This window comes from Sebastes fasciatus, chromosome 20 (assembly GCF_043250625.1).
Source record: "Sebastes fasciatus isolate fSebFas1 chromosome 20, fSebFas1.pri, whole genome shotgun sequence".
Classification (NCBI taxonomy): Eukaryota; Metazoa; Chordata; class Actinopteri; order Perciformes; family Sebastidae; genus Sebastes; species Sebastes fasciatus.
The window spans coordinates 6,018,884-6,041,874 of NC_133814.1; the positions used below are offsets into that span (position 1 = coordinate 6,018,884).

The window sequence follows — 22,991 nt, forward strand, 5'->3', positions numbered from 1 at the left end:
ATGGTGACAACATGGGATTAATGTGCGACAGCAGTCTCATATGAATGGGTAAAAATGAGGGTTAAAAACACGTTCCTGTATGAAAGTAAAACATGGGGATAAAATGGGATAGAACCACAAGAAGCATTGCCACTTACTTTTGGCAGAATACTTGTTCTCTTTCCTGGTCTTGTTTGTCTTCTTTAAGCAGCCGTCACATACAAAACTATGAAAATAAAAAAAGGGGTCGAGTCAGCTTAATTGCATAAAAAAAAAAAAATATTTAGCGAATGACTTTCACATGAACCTTGAGAACTCACCCCGATGGCCAGATGGTTTCATGGTGCAAGACGCAAATCTGATGCATCCTTCGCCCACAGTCCATACATTCAACAAGCCTGAGAGGACGAAGAGATGAAGATACAAGTTCCATAAAGTCCTTGAAACTAATTTGGTTTAATCTTCTTTCCCAAATGCTAATATTTGACATTTGGCGAACTTACAGTTCAGGGTCCAGTGTGTCATTCTTCTTCTTCTCAAACTGTTCCTTGTTAATCGATCTGAAAAAAAATGAAGAGGGAGTATGACAATATGTAGAACAACAAGAGGAAATGTGTCAATATACAGTAGGGCTGTACTAAATAGTTCGAAGCTTCATTTATAACGTTGACATTCAAATGAATTATTAATTCTGAGCAGGTTTTTTTTTTTGCATGGTCTATTCATTCTGTTTAAACCCGGTGTTTCTGCACAGTGGCAGATAACGACTAGGCTACACTAATATTATTAGGCCCTGGGTGTCCATATAGCAATTTTTATGAGCAAGCTAGAGAAAAAGTGCTTCACCCAGCATCTTTTTTTCAGAGCACTCTGACTTTTTCGTGCGGCCTCTCTGAGCGCTTCTAATTGAAAATCTCTTAACTTTTCAGAAAGTCGCTGGTGCCACTGTGGATGAAGCACTCCCCAGTGTCCTGCCAGTGCTCGCTAAACGCTATATGGACACTCCAGACCGACTCGTGAGATCCAAACATTTCCAATAACTCCAGAGCCAATAGTCAAAATGTATTGAAAAAAAAGATAGATGTAGTCATTTCCAAAATTCACAACATGTTTTATTAGGGCTGCCAAAGTTAACGCGATAATAACGCGTTAACGCAATTTAGTTCGAACGCCACCAATTTCTTTAACGCATTAACACAGTCGATCTTTCGGAGGTTTGTAGCGGGATCAGTTTTAAAGCTAGAGAGAAGATACTGCCATCATATGAAACTAAAAGACCAACTGAATGTATTGTTACTAACCAATAGTAACTCATACTAGCTTGTCGAGAAAGAGGCTAAATAACGCTTCAAACTTGCGCAAAACTTTGGCGATGAAAAACGGTCATGGCCAGACATGCCCACTTTATGATAATCACATAAAGTTTGGGGCAGGTCATAGTCAAGTCAGCACACTGACACACTGACAGTTGTTGTTGTCTGTTGGGCTGCAGTTTGCCATGTTATGATTTGAGCATATTTTTTATGCTAAATGCAGTACCTGTGAGGGTTTCTGGACAATATCTGTCATTGTTTTAGGTTAATTGATTTCCAATAATTAAAATATACATACATACATTTGCATAAAGCAGCATATTTACCCACTCCCATGTCGATAAGAGTATTAAATACTTGACAAATATCCTTTTGAGGTACATTTTGAACAGATACAAAATGTGCAATTAATCGTGATTCAATCATGGACAATCACGCAATTAAATATTTTAATCAATTGAGAGCCCTAGTTTTTCTCTAAGGAAATATTCTAATTCAATCCATATTCTTTAGCGTTTAGCCTTTCAAAAAAAAGTTTGCTCTCCCGCTTGCCACACACAAAGGAAGGCATGCAACTTTATTAAAGGAGCGCTCTAGTAGCACTCTAACAACACCATAAATTATGACGACAGACATTTGAAGCTTCATTCGAAACACTCAATAAAAGCTTCAAATGTAAAAAAAAAAAAGCCATATTATTCAGCAATAACAACAGAACTGTCGAGTACAGGCTACATCATCTGTCCCTGCTGTAAAAGTTAACTGTCAAATACAATTTTAAGAGTAGGTAGAAAACGCGCTTATAATACCAGGAATGTTGATGATCACTTTTCAAATAGAACAAGAATTTTTTAACTGGAGTTATCTTGCTTATTGAATGGACTAATACTCACGTCTGTGGCTGGGTGGGGTCGTCGCCCAGGGAAACAGTCTCTCCCTGGATCTCGTTGAAGCACTTCTCACAGAAGTGGTACCTGTCAGCAACAAGCCCAAATTTTGGTGATCTACACCGTTCCCCATGGCACAGTCAATCACAGACAGCGCATGGGAGGGCAGTCACCAATTGGTACAGGACATGGGCAAGGCAGGGTGCCACAAGCAGGAGCAAGCAGGAAGTAGGAGCGCAGGACAGCAGGAAGTCGTCATCGCAACAGCCAGTCATGATTTTTGAGGGGGTGAGGGGATGGGGGATGAAAGGTTTTGGAAGTGCATGGTTGTTCAAGCCAAAAGCAAGCCAATGTTGACACCACAGCCATCGGAAGGGGAGGACAGACAAATGGAGCAGGAACAAGAAGAGACGAACATCCAAGACAACACACAGCAGAGAGCCGAGGCAAGGCACAGATTAGCAATTTGGACATGAGAGGATGAGCAACAGCAAGCACCATCACAGCTAACAGAGCAGGAGCAGAGTCAACGGCAGCTAAACGTGAGGAGGGAACTTGAGCAGGAAGTGGTAACGGGACATAATACAGACACTGAACGAATATGAACAAGTAAGCACAGACAGCTGCTCAGCTGTTCATTCATTCATTCAAGCAGTTCATTTTAAAGTCGGTCCTGTCACATTCCAGTAAGGTTTTCATGGGTGTGTAAAATACTGAAGAATACAAAATCTGAACGGAACGGACCACCGTGTTAAGTGGTGGGCACACTACCAACGTCAGGAGCGCGTGGCGGCTGCGTCGCGTGGCGGCTGCATCACGTGGCGGCTGCGTGATGCACGAGTCTGGTGTTCACACCAGACGCGTGTCGGCTGCGTGTGGTAATTTGTAAATAATAGTAATAATCCACAATTAAAACTCCGTACTATATTCATTCATTGAGCTTTCCAAGTCACTCTGTGTTCTAGAACACTGTCCCGGCACATATTTCAGAATAAAAGCCTTGTGTTAACAAATGAAGGAATTCTGTCCACAGAAAAAACGCTTGATGGCTTTTATTTCGAAATAAAAGCAGAAAGTGTTGATTTAAACCCCAAACTTTATCAATTCATGGAGCTCTCAAAGTGACTGAATGTGTCATAGCACTGACTGCTCATATTTCAGAATAAAAGCCTCGTGTTAACAAATGAAGGGATTCGGTCCATAGAAAAAACGCCTGAGGGCTTTTATTTTGAAATGAAAGCAGGAAGTGTTGATTTAAAAATAAGTCTTTACTTTTTTTCATCTCCGTAACATATTCTACAGATAGACATCGAAACTGTAGTAAAGTCTTGCTGGTATGAAGTTAATATACCGTCAATAGATCACCTTCACTGCCCGTGACATATTCTACAGATGTCTAGACATGTAAACTGTATTATGTTGCTGATATGATGTTAATATACTGTCAATAGATCACCTTCACTGTCTGTTGCTGCTGAGAGATGCAGCTGAGACGCGAGCGGCTCGCGTGAAAAATAGGGGAGACTTCTATTCTATAAAATAGACGCGCGTCTGTTAACATGGACGCCGAAATAAAAAACAACACGCCATGCAGCCGCCACGCGCTCTTGACGCGGGTAGTGTGTCCACCACTTTAGAAGAGCGGTAACAAAGATTTTTGCTGCTTCGTCCTAAAAGAAAATGCCCATAGAATTTTACGCAAAAGCACGAATAGCATTTTCTTTGCTTTGTCTGTGCAGCCTTTTCAGTAAACGCTGAAATACTTTTCTGTGCTGAGGTGTTATTTATAGATTAGTTTCATGACACCAAGAACAACTTATAGAATGTGAGAAGATAGGACCGACTGTTAAAATGCCAGTGCTTTAGGCACCACGTGAAGGTATATAAACGGGGAACGTGAAGTGAAGGGAAGCGTTTGGGGAAACAAGATTAATCAGATGAACACTTTGAAAAATCTCCCTCAGTGCAATTCAGTTCAATGCACACTTGTTATTTCCCAATTCATCTCTATTATAATCCCTTCCTCTTCTACTGACCCATCCATCCATCCATCTCGTCACTCCCTCCATACCTGTTCTGGTAGCTGAAGTAAGCAGCATCTCTGGGAATAGTGCACAGCTGCTTTCCGTAGCAGCACAGTGTCTGAGGCGAGAACTCCAGCTGACGGACAGAAACATAAAGAACATATTAATCTCTTGACCATCAACAATGGGAACTTTAGTCACACCCAATTCAGCTAATCGAGGTTCAACACCACGTAAAGATCTCTCTGGGTTTCCAGTGGTAGTTAACATTGACTGGTACGGCTTATAATACAACTAAAGTGAACTTTAACTCAAACGAGACTTGTAGTTTATGAACTTCGAGTGGAACTGTGTTGATGTGTGACATCATTTTACAAATTCCTGTTGTCTGAATAAATTATGGCAAGGGATATATAATACTCGTGTGGTCACAAATATTGACAGGGATGTGAACATTGAAAAATATATGTGATGAAATAAAAAAAAAGAAATATCATTTTAAAAAGATGTAGGTCCTGCTGTGGGAGCTGAACCTACATCCGCATTGCAGCCGTAAACTCCCCACAGTGGAGTCGAGCTAATGTCTGTTTGGCTTAGTTTTGTAAAAAGTTACTACAGCTACTGTTACATCCAGGGCCACTTTGCTTTGTGCCATTGTCAGAAGTAGACCCCTCAGCCAGCCTCTCATAATAAGGCCCAATCACTTTTGTTATTTGTCTGCAAAACCCAAAAATAGCAGAGTCTAATGAGAGCTGAAATGTGATATGGTGTTGGTATGCCCAAGGCCAAATTTAGCTATGAACACACTTCACTGCTTCCACTATCGGATGTGAATGATGGGAGTTAATTTCTGCATCTGAAACATACTCGCGACATTCATACACACCACCTTATCCAGACACATATTCAACGTACATAACTTCATACGCTCTGTATCTCAGAGGAGGCTCTGTTCACCTGAAGGTAAGATTACGTGCTGAGCTTTACCAAAAACATCTGAAGTTAAGTTTCAAAACTGCTAATTTGAAACCGCAAAAACAAGAAGGTTTCAGTGTCACCGTTCAGCCTTTAAGTTTATCAAGCACAGATTTAATGTGGCGAACAGAGTGGCCATACAAAATACAGAAAGAGTACTGACTAGTGTCAAATACTAATATAACATTCCAGCACTCCGTCTCACCTTCCTCCCGCAACAGTAGCCAAGGCTCTGCATGACGGGATCGATCTCCTGCTCAAAAACCTCGGCCAGCTTGGAGCAGTACTTGTAGACTCTGGATGTTTTGCGGTTGTACAGCCAGGCGTTGTTGAACATCAGCCAGATGTCATCCACATACTGCCAGGGATCCTGGTACTGACCTACAACCACAACACAAAACATGACGGGTGATGAAAATGAAAAAAAAAAAAAAAAAACGCTCCAAACTAAAGATAGTTAGCTCATTGGAGCATCTCCTATAAATGTTATTCTTTGTAACACAGCAAGACAAATGGTGCAGTTCAATGAACGTTTGTCTTTATATTCCTAAACTTGATCACAAACTCACTTACATCTTCACAATTTGATCCATCTTTTATTGTGGTCAATTACATTGCCCAGGGATGACCACACTCTGTCATATTAGGGGCCGTTCACATGCCAGGTTTTTTGCACCCTCAAATCTATTGTTGTCAAAGTAGACGCACGGAAGGACGCGCAAGCGTTCCCCGGCACCTCTTTTTCATGGTGCAACACTGTGCCCCAAAATAAAAATAGTTAAACTTTTGGAACGCTGCAGCGCGCATGTCATGTGACAAGGAATAACCAATCACAGCTGGCAGGTATCTTTTCTTTCTTCTGTAAATATCAGTCTACAGTAAATATATGGAAGAGAGGTTAATCATTTTAGTGCAGGACTACCCAGAGCTTTATGATCTGTCCCACGGACTATTTACTTGCTTCACCCTTTCTGTCCGAGGATGTCACAAGATCCAGTTGGAAGGTGAGCCAAACTGACAATAGAGCAGTAGAGCTACTGTGAGGGTCAGTGCTGGAAAATGCATTTCTCTTTGTTTTGACTTTGTTTAGTTTAGTCAGTGAGGCTTTTACTGCTAAATTACCACAACTTCATCATCATTGTCATCGCAGCACGCAGGTTTTGGTTGCCTAGTAACGGCAGGCGCGACAGGAGGGCAACCTTCCAAGCACCTTGGATAAAAAAAGAAAGAAAGTGGCTTTCCATGCGTTTAGACACGGCATGTGAACGGGCCCCTTAAGCAGCAAGTACTAACCTGTATCCAGCTTTCGTTTGATAGTAGACAAATCCATGGGTGTCTTCACAATATCAAAGTAGTCCTGCAAGAACACAGTGGGCATGTGTTTAAAACTGAGCACTTTAAACTTTTGTGAGTACATCAAAAAGTAAAGCAAGATGTTTGGAAACTACATCCTAAATATATCACAAGCGACAGCAGTCAGGAGATGTTGGATTTTTTGCACAAATTCTCACAAAGTGGGGGAACTACACCACAGTTTCAATTAAGCTAGTGAGGAGAAGAACACATTGATGTGGTGAACACTGACAGGGACAGTGCAGTTTATACAAGGCACAGGAACAAATACATGTCAACCTCAGCAGGGATACGTACAGGTATGCACAGTAGCTGCGGGTCTACAGGCATTCTGAAGGGCAGAGACTCTGGATCTTGTCTGTACAGAGATTCGAGTGTGGGCATCAGGGCCTGACGAAGCTCCTCTGGCTTGAAGACTGGGATGAAATAGAGATCAGAGAGGAGAATGGGATTAAAGAGTGATCGAAAAACTTCCATTATACACTGCTTCCATGACCAAAAAAAAAAGAAAAACATCCAATTTAGATCAATAATTATATACAATGAGATGTTTAAATAGTGCATATAAGATCAAAAGTCCTTCTTACTCTTCTTTTTCACTGGGGTTGGTGTAGCTGCCTCCGACGTCTCCTCTTCCTCTTTCACCTCCTTCTTTATCTCCGGTTTCCTGTCTTCCGTCTTGATGCTCGCCACCGGCTTCGTCGTCGATGTATCCATGGAAAGCCCTTTACCTCCCTCTCCGAAACACTCCTCCTTTTTCAGCTCTATTTTCACAGGCTTTTCCTCCATTTTGATGTTGCTCAGCTTCCCTCCTTTGGAGCAGCTGCCGGGGTCGCTCTCGTCCTCGTCGTCCTGCTGCTTGATCTCCATCTTGGGGTCGAGGTTGGCGGCTGAAGCGTTCGACTGCGGCTGCTGGGAGGAAGCGTCCAGGCTGCTGACCGAGGCTGGGGTCAGAGCCTGACTGTCCGCTGGGAAGGAACCCTTTTGGGACAACTAGAGGGAGACAAAAAAAAAAATTCAGGTGCACGGAAATAGTGAATATGACGAAGTGAGGCAACGGTAAAATGTTTGGTCTCATGATAAAGACCAAGCCATATATGGGGACGCAGCAGATTAAAATAAACCTTAAGGACATGAGTTACTGCTATATGATCAATGGAATCCATGGAATATGGTGAACTGATCTTAAGTGTGCAAGTTTTCTAAAGGGCTAAATCACACTGACCGGAGTGCGTGGCAGCTGAGCGCCATGCGGCATCGAGCTGGAGGCCATTCCAGGGTGGGATGGAGTGGTCGAACCAGCGGACCCCATTTGCTGCTGCTGGAGGGGCTTGTTGGAGCCGGGGCCCTGGCTCAGCTGGTTCTGCTGGGGGACTGAAGGTGGACCCAGCTGCGGTGCGTTAGGGGTGTGCGGCTGCGGGGTCTGGGAGCCGGCTAGTCTGGGGGGCGTTTGGTGAGGAGTAGGAGATCGGCTGTGAGCGGGGGAGGGCGAGCCGCGCATGGCTGCCAAATGGGGGATGGAGTTGGGTTGCTGATTTGCGTTAGGTGGAGTCATTGAGGGGGCTCCGACGACCGAGTTGGGACCTCCGCCGCCCACGCTCTGAGGACCCATGGGCCCCACTGCAGAGACGCTACCGGGGCCGCCGACTGAACCCGGCTGTGCTAGAGGACTAGCAACTGGAAGAGAAGGAGGAGTGCCCATCTGCGTCTTAGGATAGAAGAAGATGAGGGTGAAGAGAGGGGTGACAGACAGGAAGAGGGTCAATTAAGGTTCAGGTATTTTAACAGAACATTAAGCACGTATGACATGACTCTTGGGGCGCTTTCACACACAGTGGTCCGTTTGGCTAGTCCGAATCAGAATGAAATTGATACTTTTGGTTCCTTTTCTATTTAGTATGGTTCAGTTTCACAGTGCACAAATTAAAGCGGACCAAATTAAGAAACTAATTAGCTGAGGGGCATGTACGAAGGAGAGAATTTATCTTTTTCGTCTCGAGAGCTGCCACTTTGCAGGGAACTTTGAAATATTGCATATTGCATCATATTCCGTATGTTCTCTTCGGCCCAGATGTCAAGCAAACATCGGACTTCTGCAGAAGTGCAGGTCTGTCCTCTCCCACTCATGATAACCTGTCGTTTAACTGTCTCCATCTCAACAAATGGCCGCACAGGCAGCCTGCATTTTGGTTTGCTTGGAAACGGGCCTCTCACAAGCCATTTCGGATCGTTTGTTTTGTTGCGCACTTGAGTACAATTACTGCGCACCGGAGTTTGATTAAAAGAGACTAAAAGTTGGCTTGTGAAAGCGGCCTTAGGATCATCAAAAAAAATTATTTGCATAACAACAAAGCTCCAGAAGGAGAAGTTGTTTACCAGGTCCTCAGTGGTTTAATTTTAGGCATCGTATATTACAGGTACTTTTCTATTAACCCATGATTGTTTTTAAAGAACGCTACATTTCTAAATGTCTTTCCAGAACCAAAGATCCTGTCCCAAAAGGTCCCTACTCTAGGTCCCTAATAGTAGTACTCTCTAATGGTAAAGGAACTATTGGGGTGTTGTTTGTTTGTACTGGATGGTCCTGATTGGTCAAACAATTGCATTTTACACTAGCATCTACAATCCTCCAACTTTAGATGCTGTGAAGTATTTGATAGAGTATACATCATAAAGGTAAAGTCTACTGATTGTAACTGTATCCTTAGAATATTTCTTATCATACAGAATGCTGAAAGACAAAATAAATTTTTGTGCTTCAGAATCAACCGCTGTCCTAAATAAAAGATAAACTTGCCACACATTCCCTATTAATAAATCTCTGACTAACAGGATAGATAACTTTAGGCAACCTTACCTGTGCCATGCTTGACTGGGCTCCAGGTTGGGTCATCCCAGGCTGAGCTGGTCCAACTCCTGGTCCTGAGCCAGGAAACTGTCCCTGGGACAGATACTGGTTCTGCAGCTGGTTGACATTAGGCTGCCCCATCCTGGGCGCGACCATTCCCATCTAGAGGATTCAAAGGGCAAGGGGTTAAAAATGCCTATGCGACTTTTCTGCCAAGCCATCTGACTGGTTAAAGCAGCATTTATGTAAGCTAGTAACAATTCAGCTTCTGCCCATTTAAATTGTATTTTGATACTCATACTTCTTTGAACTTTCAAACAATACACTCTGGTAGCCACTGTATAAAAAGACACAGTACACTCAAGTGAATTCTTAAATTGTGTTTATGGGCACATTAAAAACTATACTATGTGATACACGGTGTGTGATCAGTACTGACCTGGTTACCAGGTGCTCCTATGGGGAGAGGAGGCGTGGACCTCTGGGCCATAGACTGCATCCCCATCTGATTGAACTGATTCATACCTGACAAAAACACAGAGACTGTTATGATACAACACAGAACATTTAGTGTGGAAACCACAGTACATATTGTATTTTGTTCTTAAATAGTTCCCATGCATTGTGCAGGAGTGTGATTTCTATGTTGTTGTGTAAAAGTGTCCTAAACACAATGCGCCGTCAACACCAAAAAATAACACTTGTAAACCATTCTTGTGAAAAAAGGAGTTTGTCTTTTTGACTTAAATTTGCATTTGTGCTGATACAACAACTAAAATGTGTCAAATTTGTGGTCCTACCATAAACTGATGAATTTAAATAATGCGTCCTGCTTAACAGTGGTTCTTTACCTGGGACTTGCATCCTGCTGACCATCTGATTTGGTCCAGCTGGTCGCACCATTGATGGGTCAGGGAGGGGACCGTCTGTAAGAACAGAGACTGAAGCTTAAAAAATTAAGTCTGTGCATAGGAGAGAGGGAGAGGTGGAGCTGCACCAACCAAGCACGTGTGGATTGTGTGGTTTGTACAAATGTTTAATCTTTTTTTCTATTTGTTTGGTGAGATAAGATCAGTATTATTTGAACTTGTGGCAAAAAAATGACTGAACAGAGACACCTGGAAGGAAAGTTTTCTGTGAGAAAACACTGGACAAGGTGTAATGCATGGCAAAATTGGCAGAGGAAAAACGAGATTCACGTTAACTCCCCTTAACAGCTCACCATTTTCCAACCACGTAGGATGACAAAACTGTCCAATAAACAAGCTACGGGTAAATCTATTCAGTCACTTTTAAAATCCGGTGGCGTGATTGCACCCTTTGTCTAATAAACAAGAAAACTAGATCTTGAAAATTGACTTAATTGGGCCCTTAAATTCTGCCAAATGCATTAAAAAGAGGACATCAAGATAATACAATATGATATAAATAATCCTGTAGTAACATATCTGCAGTCACACATCATGGCTGTCTTTACATCTCAAAGCACGAGGTAAGAGATACAAAACAATGCTAAAATGTCCCAATGTCACATTCCCGCCGGATTAAATATTCATTCACATGAATGCGTGCAGCCCAGCGTTAACATTAGCTCATCCAAGTCTACGTATGCTGAATGTCCACTCACTTGGAGGCAGTCCAGTGGGGGGCTGACCCATCCCGATACCCAGACCCTGCTTCTGGAGCCGGGTCCTCCTCTTCTCCTCCAGCTCCTTCTGGATCTTATAGATCTTCTCCGCTAGCAGGTGATAGTACTCAGCCTGGCGAAAAGAGAGAGTAACGAAATAAGGGGGGGTAGATTTCTCCGAACATGGAAGAGCAGTAGAAAAACACTCTTTGAATATCTACTCTTGATGAAATGAATACAACTACAGTAAAAGTTATTTGAGGATCTCTAACTAAAAAAAGACAAGTTAGCAACAGTATAACACACATGAAGGGCGTTCTCTGCTGTAGTAAACTTAAAGTAATTCATCAGTCAAGCTCATACGCTCTAGGTTTTCACCTACGTCCAACAATTGTGCTTTTTTTTTTTTTAACTTAACGGGCTAACAAGTGGCTGGCTACAGCTGCAAAATGACAAATGATGAAACTTCCCAGCAGTCTCTCCCTTCTTTTCTGAGTAACACACTGAGCTGAAGGAGATGGCGACTTACTCTGCTGTTGGCTGACTCATACATGTCTCCCTCGACTTTTCTGGCATAGGCCACCAGGTTCTCCATTCGACGGTCCTTGAGCGCGGCGGGATCTGGAGTCGGAAAGATGGCCTGAACACTGTGGGTGGGAGAACAAAGAAGGGAAGCAAAAAGAGGAAGAAAGAAGGTGAAAGTGTAATCGTTAACTCAGGTCTCAGTCAAAGTACTGCTTAAACAAATTTGTAGTCCCTTTGAGAGCATTTCTTTGTGGTTACCTGTGTTGTAGCTGGGCTAGCGGCTTTACTAAAAGAGGCATTACCCGGTGAGTTTGCATGTGTCTTTGGGAAAGTGCCATAGTCATAGCCCTGGTGTTTATTGTGGTTAACGTTACTGTTCGTCAGCAATAAATATCTTGTTAAGCTCTGAATATAGCACAGTTATTGCCTGGTACATGAGTTGCGTTTACTGCTGCTGAAGAGGAATAAATCTCTTGTTTAAGTACGGCATTGTCTCTCCACCAGTGCGCTTATGAAGGCTTGCTGATGTTATATCTTGCCAGCAGTTATATGCGAGTGGCACAAACTGGGGCTACAATCACCCAGCTTAACTGAACTTTTTCAAGTCCAATCAGTCTGTCTACACTCCCACAATATGCATATTGGTGGAAAAATCCCTTGGCATAACATAATACGCCAACAAGAACACGATCAAATGTACAGTGCAAAAAGAAATAGTGTGGAGCTCCTCTTTAATACTTACAGTTTGTGTACCAAGTGGTTTCGTAGGTCCTGCGTGATGTCCTCATGCCAGCTCTTCCTCATGCCTGAGGATGAGGGGGGGCCTGCTGTGGGCATGGAGCCGACCCCACCGGAATCATTCATCAGACTGGGAGAGATAGGAGGACATAATGATTACCCTCTCTTAATAAAATATAGATGTGTGTGCCGTGGTCTGATGTAGCCATGATAGGTTCTTCTAATCAAGGTATCTGTGTGTTCCTTCTTACCCTTGGCTGTTCACATTGAGGTGCATCATGGTGTCCTGCAGCAGGCTGGCTTGTTGGCTCTGAGGCGAAGATCCCACACCTCCATTGACTCCCATAGGATTCGTACCTGCACATGGAAAGGACAGGACATCATACGTTTGCATTCCTTGTGTTCCCCAACTAATAATAACACAGTTATACACCTTGCTCTTGGACATGTACTCAGTAATGTCTTCAAGCTACATGGCATCAAAAACATATTATTGAGGTACTGATCTGACTTAGGGCTGGGCGATAATTCAATATGATTTAAAAAAATATATATATATATTATTTAATTTAAAGTCTTTCAATAGAATTTTATCGTGATGAAATCGTATATCGAGATATCGTGATACACAATTACATTGTTTAAATTGTAAATAACAAGACACCAACATACAAACTCAAATTTCTTGGAAAATCTGATCAAACTCAGATAAATCAAACTATTGTCTTCATCTGATAATCTTTGTGTGCATGCATGTAAACAGTCAGTGTATAGCTGGAAATATATATATATATATATATATATATATGGAAATCATTTTTTTTCTATATAATTTCTGAAACCATTATGTTCATTTTGCAGTATAGTTCTTAAATAATTTAGAAAATACTCCATACTTTTCATTTGTTAAGTATTTAATTCACAAAAATAGGCTTTACCATGTGGTTATTCCATATAGACTATTTATTTATTTAATTACTAGAAAACATGCTATATTGTGATTTATATAGTTTTTTGAGATATGAAATGACCTAGATGGTGATAGAAGATTTTGGCCATATTGCCCAGCCCTACTGCATCTACAGGGGTCCTCTATGTTTTTACCTGGAGTCCTTTGAAAGATACTTTTGGCAGGCAATTTCCAGACTTCCTGCTGGCAATACGCGACTACTGAAGGCCACTTGAAGCATCGAACTATATAATATTACATGATATACTATGTAATTCTCTTATTCTGAAAATGTTAAGTGCTTTTTCAAATTATTGCCTGGGCTCTGGAAAAATTGCTCTGAGTGCTATTGGTAACAGGGGAAAGTATATCTTTCTGGAGAGTAAAGCCAGTGAACATGCATCTCAACTCACCCATTGGGTTCAGAGACCTCATGCCAGCCTGGCCTGGCAAGCCCTGATTGGACATGTTGGGCTGGGTAGTCTGCACCTGAATCTGGTTGCCCTGGTAGGTGAGGCCCAGGGCTGCGTAGGCTCTTTCTATGGAGCTGGGGTCAATCTGGCTCGGCGGGTTGAGGTTGGGAGTACTTGGTTGGCCACCGGGTACTGCCCCGAGAGAGCTGCCCAGACCTGCAGCGGCCGCGCTGAGTAGAGCTGTTAGGATATAAAGACAGGACAGGAGAGTGTTAATAATACATCTGATCTGCTCAACAGAATAATAAAAACTAAATATAAGAAAACCCTGGGACTGAATATCTATGCAAAAGCTGCAAATCCTATTATCGTAATTCCTATCCAGACCAGAGCGAGGCTAGGCAATATAAGGTATCACAATATTAATAGCACTATATATATCAATGTATTTGTAAAATCACAACAAAAATAAGTGGAATTGATGATGATCTCACAATAACACAATATGATAATATCAATAAGGTGTACAGTTTTAAGAAAAGGAATGTATAACACTGCTTGGTCAGATACAGACACTCACACTGCGGGTTCCTCTTGTCTCCGGCATTCTTTAGCGGCAGACAGACGGGACAGTCGTGTCGGGTGCAGTTCTTCCAATGGGAGATGATCTGCCTTGATGACGCGCAGTGAGCAACTGAGGGGGGGGAGGGGGGGGAAAGAGCAGTTAGACAGCCAGAAAGGGTTGGGAAACACAGAGGTGTATGAGGGAGGGGAAAAGAGGCAGGACAACAAAAATTAAACAGTGAGGTCATGGGAAAAAAAGATTAAGAAATGCTGCTGACACACAGAAAACAAACTAACAAGTATTGTCTGTGTAGCCTTATATAACCTCCAGCATCGTTTACTTTAGAGATATACCGTTGCATTAGGTGACATATTCCTTTATTAGGAGGAGCACAGCCAGTGTATTTAATTTATCTCAACTCGTCAACCTCAGAAATCAAATCAGTGTCAACACTGAACCTCATCTCTGAGCGTGCACGGTGACATTAAGACAGAGCTACTCTATAGAAAATAAATCACAAGAATCAGTTGTTTCAGAATAAACTGGCCGTGTCGATCGCAACGAAAGGAATATGTCAACCGATACAATATGGCTTCCTTATGTTTGAATAGTATTTTTGGGACGACAATGGAGTCAAATCTGGCAAGCGCTTTGTGCGTTCCGCCATCTAGCGGCACCGCCATTACTGCTGTGGCAAGTCATAGTGACTCTAATGCTTGCTAACAGTACTAACTGGGTACTTTTAGCCCAAAGTATCCATGGTTGCTCGTAGTAACTTATGTCAATGGTTGGCGTAGATAATAAACACAGATGAGTATGTATTTAATATTGATTAAAGTCAAATTGAAGGCTTTTACGAGGACACAGCTACCGCCTCTACAAGCAACCACGAAGCATTCTGCTGAGAGTCACAAGTTAACACAGTTAGCAGACACTTTGTATGTGTTCTGTTTGTGATGCCGACTGAATGATGTTTACTTTGTGGTCATTAGGTTGCCCTGGTTAGAGCAACAAACGTTATATTTCACAATAACACCACAGTTAATTGAGTGAGTTCATTTATTCGGTGGGACCACCGCAGCCCTTAAACGGTGTCTCAGCCCACTAATGTTAGTTCGGCTGAGAACTGCTCAGGTTCTTCCCAAACTCCTAGAAATCGTTGTCAATAGTAACGTTACATAAAAAGTAAAGGTAAAAGTAGAAAATTCTTAGGACAACTTGCATTCAAAAGCACACGTACTAGAGGGAGATGCCACCATAGTAATGGCGACTACTTCTGATACTTCCCCAGATTCGTGTATAGCGATGATGTACAAGCGATATCAGAGTGGATCAACACAGACAATATTTGTAACTGGATAAACACAGAATGATTATGATCTCACTGCGTTTGTTGATTATAATATAAAACATCAAATATATTATCTTTTATAACACAAATGTCTCTGTAACAACGCAGGGACACATCATGGCTATCCACTGAGTGCAGGAGCATGCAGCATCCCCTCAACTCACCCTGACAGGACTTGCCAGCCTGGCAGTGAGTCATGTGGTTGAGGACGTTCTTCATGGTGCGGCAGTGGGGCAGGTTGCACTGCCGGACTTCGCCGTTGGCCTGCTCCCGCCGCTGGCACTTGTGCGCGTGGAGCAGGAGTACCAGTTGCTGCTGGATTAGCTTGCGCTTCTCGGGGTCGGCTGTGGGTGGTGCTCCGGCAGCGGCAGATGCTGCAGAGACCTGGGCACCGGGACCGACAAGACCTGCCTGAGCGTTGGGCACCATCCCCGGGGATCCTCCCACAGGTGCAACGGAGGGACCGCCCACGCCCGTTTGTGACTGCTGGGAGCCCTGGTAAGTGAAGTAGGAGGGAATAAGAAAAGGTAAATAAATACGAAATAGGGAGAGTAAAACGCAGAAGGTAACAAGGAGTAAGGAAGAGCAGAATAAGAAGAGAGGAGGCGGTGTTTAATTTATAATAAAAAGTGAGGTAAGTAAAAAAAAAAAACAGGTACAGTGGTGCGGTGGGAAGAAAGGTAGGAGGGAAGACATGAGAGATAAGGGAATCATTTTGAGCTGATACTTAAATCTGCCAACTTGGTAACAGAATTATAGCACACTTGCATCTGACACACAAACATTTTTTCACAGAGTTTGTATTCGTTCCCTACCATGGCGGCCATTCCTTGCATGGGCTGGTTCTTCTTGTCCACATTGAACTGGGCCAGGCTGTTGGCCATGGGACCTTTGTTCTGGAGCTGAGGGCCCAGCCCTGCGCCTCCCAGACCTTGATTCCCCTGCCCTGCATACGGACCTCCAAAAGGGCCCCCTGGGTTACCCATCATTCCCAACTAGGAGTAAAAAAAAAAGGACGAGAGAGGAGAGACGGGGAGTTAGTCAGAATAATGAAGAGCTATAAAGGAGTAGAAGAGAGTTATGCAGGATACATCAGGCAAAGTAAGACCACAATTAACTATGTTGCAACCACATTTCACTGATGCTATCAGTGATCACATTTGAACTGTACATGCAACAGTATTTTGTGTTCTTATAATCTTCCAGTGACACCCCAAGATCTCAAATCTGAACTGTTAAATGAGCCGGACTGATGGATATTTCCTCACACCATGAACTCCACCAAAGCCAAAGTTTTCATCCCAAAAAAAGAAGTTTTTACCACTTTAGCTTTCTACTGCTCAAGAGCAATTACCTACTACAGAAAAGAGAAAATGTACTTCTAAAACCAGGGTTACAGCATCAAGTAATGTGTAATTAAATCATTCAAAAATTATAATTCAAAACCTAAGCTAATCACAACTTAACATCAACAGAAGTTAACAGTAGCTAGCAGAGTGTCTAATAGCAATCTGATGTGAATAGTTCCTCTTTTCTCCCACATGCACATTGAAGGAGTTATTTGAACTTGTTTTAATCACTAATCTATTCCTCATCCGTGTCTTTCCTCTCCTCCTTGTTCCTTCCGTCTCCTTCTGAGGGTCCACTGCATTTTTCTTTTACTGCTCCCTATACCGAACATGGAAACCCTCTCACTCACTGCTTTTGATCTCTATGGCTAAATCAAACATCACCACATTCATTCAGCAGCAGCCTGCCGCTGCAACATTTTTACTGTCACTCCTGTGGGGCCGTCAATCACACAAGCAGAGCAGTTTTTTTTTTGCCACTTCGACTCCCAAGCATGTGCGTCGCTCGTCGTTAAAATACATAGATACGGCCATGGAGACAGAGCTCTACTTCGTGGTTGTATACCCAAAAAAAGCATCTTTTTCTCGGTGGAGGCTGCAGAAAAGTAGCTTAAGTTAAAGGAAAAGCTAAATATAATTTGTGAATATATTTTACACATAAACATAAGATCTTGACCTACAATCAATCGTGCAAAAATTTGCTGTTAAAGCTTGCCTAAATTAGTCCATGTTTCTGTTTTAAAAGTAAGGTTTTAGACAGTAGTAAAGGTTTTTGAGCATTAACTGGAGGATGATGTGAGTTCTACAAATGATGATATGTTGTTTACTTGAAATACAAGATTCTATTTTCACCCAATATGGCATTTACAACCTTCTTATTCCATATAAATTCCATCAAAATAAAAAAATAAAAAATGAATGAAACGGTTCATATGCAATGTTAAGTTATGTCCACAGGAAAATATTTCTATAATTGAAGGAGTTCCTACCTTGTTCATGGCTCCAGGTTGCTGGCCTCTCATCCCTGCCTGGCCCCCAGCTCCCTGCTGCTGTAGGGTCTCAGCCAGCAGGTTGCTGTTGCCACCCATCCCCTGATTCCCAAAGCCCATCCTGGGGGAGCCATTCATCACCTGGCTCCCAATCATGCCTGGCTGCTGCTGTCCATTATTGCCTTTCTGCTGCGCTCCCATCATGGCCCTGTTCATGCCACCCATCATTCCGGCTGCAGCGTTCTGTTGCTGCTGCATCATGTTGGCCTGCTGCTGAGGGGAGAGGTGCTGCTGCCCCTGGCCCATCATCTGCTGAGGCCCCTGGCCTGGGGACGCCTTCATGTTCGCCAAGTGTTGCCCCATGGCGCTGGGGCCTCCCGGACTGCCCATGGCTCCTTGGTGTCCTTGTTGGGTCGAGGTGGGCGCCCCCGAACGCAAAAGCTCGGACAGCTGTTTGTGCTTGGCCACCGCATCCTGGCCGCCGCCAAGCCCAAGTCCCATTCCTCCTGGCCCTCCGCCGCCTCCTCCAGGACCCAGCCCTGCAGGTCCTCCTCCCAGAGTGGTGTGCAACTGGCTGAGGTCCCCACCATTGACCAGGCCTGGTTCGTTAGAGCTGATGAGCTCGTCTGGGAGATCGTGCTCCAAGTCAAATAGTGAGCCGAAATCTAAAATGGAGAAGAAGTGCAAAGTTCAGGCGGGGAGAGCCAATGAGATGGGAGACAATGCAGGGAAAGGTGAGAGGAAGAAAAAACGGGCCACAGCCATGTTAAGCTGGTATAATCCTTCATTTTTCAGCATGAGTGAAAATGCAATTGCATGCGTGACATTAAAAACTGATAAAAGCTGTTTAGAGGCGTATGGACAATTCCCTCCCATCAGAAATTAATAACAAGCCACCGAGCACAACACAACTGAGCACTAAACTTCAGGTGAGATCCAGAAGAACCTGTGTGTAAAGCTGCATGCACAAACATATATGCAAACACACACACCCACATGGCCTGCTCGCACGGAGAACCCCTGACCAGTAAAGTGATTCAACATGTTGCAAAGACAGGTTTGTACAGACAAGGTGACGAATGGACGTAGAAGTAACGGCATAAAATGGAGCCAGGTCGGTAGAGACGCACGCTCACTGTGTCAGTCTGTAACCACTGAGTTCAACAGCAGAGAGCTTCGGCAATCAAATAAGACACATGATGTCCATCATGTATCTTTCTAATGGACATCAAGACCAAAAAGCATCCCCCAAAGTTTACAAAATCTAATTTAGTCCCAACTGTCACTTGTGATCAGTGTTGGAAATTACATTTCTTGCGGGTGGACTCCAAAATCTACTAGCCACTCAATAGATAACCATTGTTTTTTTGGCTGGTGCAACACTAGCAGCCACTATTTTATCAGCAGTTGTAATTTCCAACCCTGCTTGTGATTGTCATATGCCAGTGTTTTTTTTGTGTGTTTTTTTTTACATTTTAATGAATTGTGACTATGTTAAATGATTGATCTACAATGACAATAATCTGCAGTTGCAGCCCTGACGTTTAATGAACTAAATCGGAAAATTAACAAATCACTTATCAGCAGCAAACATTATTTGCAAACTGTTTTTGAAGGTGCAAGCACTAGAGTAATAGTACACAAGAACTTATACCAATTTATCATACCAATCTTCTCAATTTGTCACGTGCTTTTATGTCTCAACTTAACTATAAACACTAAAGTGTCACATATAATCTTGTAAAACAATTAATTGCACCCCATGATATACAGATCTCTTTCTTGGCAGCACTGCACTGATGCTCAAAAAATATATATCATGCAAAGTAACCTAAATGTGTGCAACGTCTGGATGATTGAATTGTGACTATGTTAAATGATTGATCTACAATGACAATAATCTGCGGTTGCAGCCCTGACGTTTAATGAACTAAATCTGAAAATTAACAAATCAGCAGCAAACATAATTTGCAAACTGTTTTTGAAGGTACAAGCACTAGAGTATTATGCAAGAACTTATACCAATTTATCATATCAATCTTCTCAATTTGTCATATTGGACTCTAACCACTGGCGCACTTTACACTTACTTTACACTATACATCCTAGATACCACTTTATAGACTGCACATATGTACATATTACATTTATTTATTGTACAAACTACATGTATTTATTGATGGACTGTACACACTATGTTCACTCAGTATATTTTATATCTCTATTATTGTTTTTATAATTTTTGTATACCTTTACCTCTCCTGTGTTTCACTCGGTTTGCTGATATTGCTGCTTTGACACCTGAATTTCTCTCTGGGGATTAATAAACGTTAATCTTATCTTATATGGTTTTATGTCTCAACTTAACTATAAACACTCAACGTAGTAGTGTCACATATAATCTTGTAAAACAATTAAATGCACCCCTGATATACAGTACTTGACAGCACTGAACTGATGCTCAGAATATATATCATGCAAGGTAACATAAATGTGTGCAACGTCTGGATTATTGAATTGTGACTATGTTAAGTGATTGATCTACAATGACAATAATCTGCAGTTGCAGCCCTGAAGTTTAATGAACTAAATCTGAAAATTAACAAATCACTTATCGAAGCACTAGAGTACTAGTATGCAAGAACTTATACCAATTTATCATATCAATCTCCTCAATTTGTCATATGCTTTTATGTCTCAACTTAACTATAAACACTCAACGTAGTAGTGTCACATATAATCTTGTAAAACAATTAATTGCACCCCTGATGTACAGATCTCTTTGCACTGATGCTCAGACTATATATCATGCAAGGTAACTGTGTAAATGTGTGTAAAGTCTGGATGATTTAACCGGTTAACCGGTTAACATCGCAGTGGCAGGACATGGCTCTGTCCATGCTCCACAGTTTGGCTCTCGGGGCCACTATATTCCAGCTGCTGTCACAACGCCATCCACAAGAAAAAAACAATGGCAATTTGAGCTTAACAATCAGACCTGTGGGCCTAAAATGTGTCTCTAGCCTCACCACCAACCTCTGCTTCCACCAGCACTAGCTAACATCAGATGGGGAAAGGGTCTGAGTTATGATGGGGCAACACAACAGATTGTCTTTTAGACGCTTGAAAACTAAAATAACAGTCTGTGTGTATCTGTAGCTGACAGTCAATCCAACACAACACCAGCAACTTCATGATAAGTTGTGTTAAGCAGTGAGCTTCTTATCACCCTGGCTACAGTAGCCATTAGACACGGGACCGTCAGTTGAGGACCCGCATTCAGGTTAGCTAGCCTACCTAGCGCTAGTTAGCTCGCAATGCTAACAGGAGAGCTAGCTCCGGCTAAAATGGCTGTTAGCATTGCGAGCTAGCTGCTCCTCTTCGCGTCCACTAGGAGAGCTAACGTTAGCACAGCTACGACAAAAACAGACGAGTAATCCCGCGTCTCCTCGCCCCTTTAAGTCAACCAAAGCCCCCTGGAGATAACTAAATTGTTTAATAAACCCGTAAGAGGTGATATGATGAGACAATAGTTACCGTTTCCATCGCTGGCGGAGGCGGAGAGAGCCGGAGACGACAGTTTAGGCCTCTTGGCTGAAGGCGGGCCAGAGTCCAGAACGTTCTCGGCCATATTTTTTTCGAAATAAAAATATATAAAGTCTCCACAGTTGCGGACGTTTTCACGCCCTTTAGAAGCTCGGTCCTTCTCGTTTCCAATATTGCGACTTTTCCCCCTCCTTTTGGGGGACTAAGAGGGGGAAAGTCCCGTGTAGAAATTACTCCTCTTTCCCTGGGTTCGCCTCTCGATTTCAGCCTCGGCGAATATATCAACCCCCCTCCCTCCCTCGCAGGATTTTTTGTTCTTTATAAATTTCTGCCAGCGGAGGAGGAGGAGAGGAGGAGAGGAGGAGGAGGGGGTTCGGTGAAAGTAAAGAGGGAGACACACGCAGCAGCAGCGGCTTCCCCTCTAAACTTACACTGCCTCCGAGGATGTAAATAAACTGTGCCCGGGTCTCTCTCCCGTGGTTGCATCCGGCATTTCAACCTCCTTCTCCAGCGGAGTCTGGATGGAGATAATGTCGGGCAGAGAAGAGGCTTGTTTTCCTGCGAAGTGATGGTGGTGCTGCTGGTGGCAGTGGGGAAGGATGAGGGGATGCTAATAAAAAATAATAATAAAAATAAAACTGACAAATGTGCAGCTGCAATGGGGAGAGAAAGGTATAATAATATCATATAATAATGCGTATTCGCCTGGACTATGTACAAGAAAAAAAGTTACTCCTCATGAAATTCATCCACTGCCTTTTTGTGAGGTTTAGTTTCAAGGATTAAAGTTGGATTATGTTCAACAGTTATCTCAAATGCAAGTAATTTAATAGCTAGTTTTGCAGTCAGTATCTTAATAAGAAAAAAAATGCACATTTAGGCCTATAGTGCAGCAGGCAACAGTGGATTCACAAACACTGAAAACTAGAAAGACTTGGTGTAAAACTGACAAATGTGCAGCTGCAATGGGGGGAGAAAGCTATAATAATATCATATAATAATGCTTATTCGCCTGGGCTATGCATGTAAAAGAAAAAAAAGTTATTTCTTATGAAATTCATCCACAACCTGAAGTTGCATCTGCTTTTTTTTTTGTGAGGTTTAGTTGGAAAAGTATTTTACCTATGAGAAACCAAACAAATCAATATAAAACAAACAGGATTGGGTCTTTAATTACATTTTTTAGTTGTTGAGGAAGTTCCACCAAGTCTTTTTAGTTTTCATACAATATACTGTAGATGTAACTACTACATTCAAACAGTATGCTTATATTGAGTTGAATAGTTAAACCAAAGATGTCATTTTTAATTACTGCATCATTACATCAACTAAAACATATAGATGTCTTGAGAATATATGTGCTATCTTTCATGTTTTTCTGCAATACAGCATGATTTTATGTTTTTAAACTTCATCTGTACTTCAATTTAGAATCAAGTTTTGTGAATCTGAAATGTGTTTGGCCACTTGGTATTCCCAATGACTGTCCAGTGGCACAAAAGCAGTTTGTAAAAGAAGAAAGCAAATGTGTTTGCTGTCAGCAGTGGGAAAGAGTGGGGT

General features: G+C 42.5%; 1 protein-coding gene across 6 annotated transcripts in view; it reads right to left on the reverse strand.

Moving 5' to 3' along the window:
* Positions 1-21,931, reverse strand: part of ep300a (EP300 lysine acetyltransferase a) — a 30,821-nt gene extending 8,890 nt beyond the window's left edge. The window contains exons 1-23 of one of the 6 annotated variants that reach the window (XM_074620715.1): positions 21,423-21,931; positions 17,886-18,550; positions 16,363-16,542; positions 15,712-16,042; positions 14,212-14,325; positions 13,632-13,871; positions 12,521-12,626; positions 12,274-12,399; positions 11,536-11,653; positions 11,007-11,139; positions 10,231-10,305; positions 9,819-9,904; positions 9,389-9,541; positions 7,757-8,239; positions 7,119-7,524; positions 6,829-6,947; positions 6,472-6,535; positions 5,384-5,559; positions 4,251-4,339; positions 2,186-2,266; positions 483-539; positions 300-377; positions 138-205 (exon numbers count right to left, since the gene is read on the reverse strand). In XM_074620715.1, the coding sequence (XP_074476816.1) occupies positions 138-205; positions 300-377; positions 483-539; positions 2,186-2,266; positions 4,251-4,339; positions 5,384-5,559; positions 6,472-6,535; positions 6,829-6,947; positions 7,119-7,524; positions 7,757-8,239; positions 9,389-9,541; positions 9,819-9,904; positions 10,231-10,305; positions 11,007-11,139; positions 11,536-11,653; positions 12,274-12,399; positions 12,521-12,626; positions 13,632-13,871; positions 14,212-14,325; positions 15,712-16,042; positions 16,363-16,542; positions 17,886-18,550; positions 21,423-21,516 (4,042 nt within the window). In that variant the 5' untranslated portion in view covers positions 21,517-21,931. Of the gene's footprint in view, positions 1-137; positions 206-299; positions 378-482; positions 540-2,185; positions 2,297-4,250; positions 4,340-5,383; positions 5,560-6,471; positions 6,536-6,828; positions 6,948-7,118; positions 7,525-7,756; positions 8,240-9,388; positions 9,542-9,818; positions 9,905-10,230; positions 10,321-11,006; positions 11,140-11,535; positions 11,654-12,273; positions 12,400-12,520; positions 12,627-13,631; positions 13,872-14,205; positions 14,326-15,711; positions 16,043-16,362; positions 16,543-17,885; positions 18,551-21,422 lie in introns of all 6 variants that reach the window. The other 5 variants (XM_074620713.1, XM_074620711.1, XM_074620712.1 and 2 more) reach the window with 5 other exon arrangements.
* Positions 21,932-22,991: the final 1,060 nt, after the last annotated feature.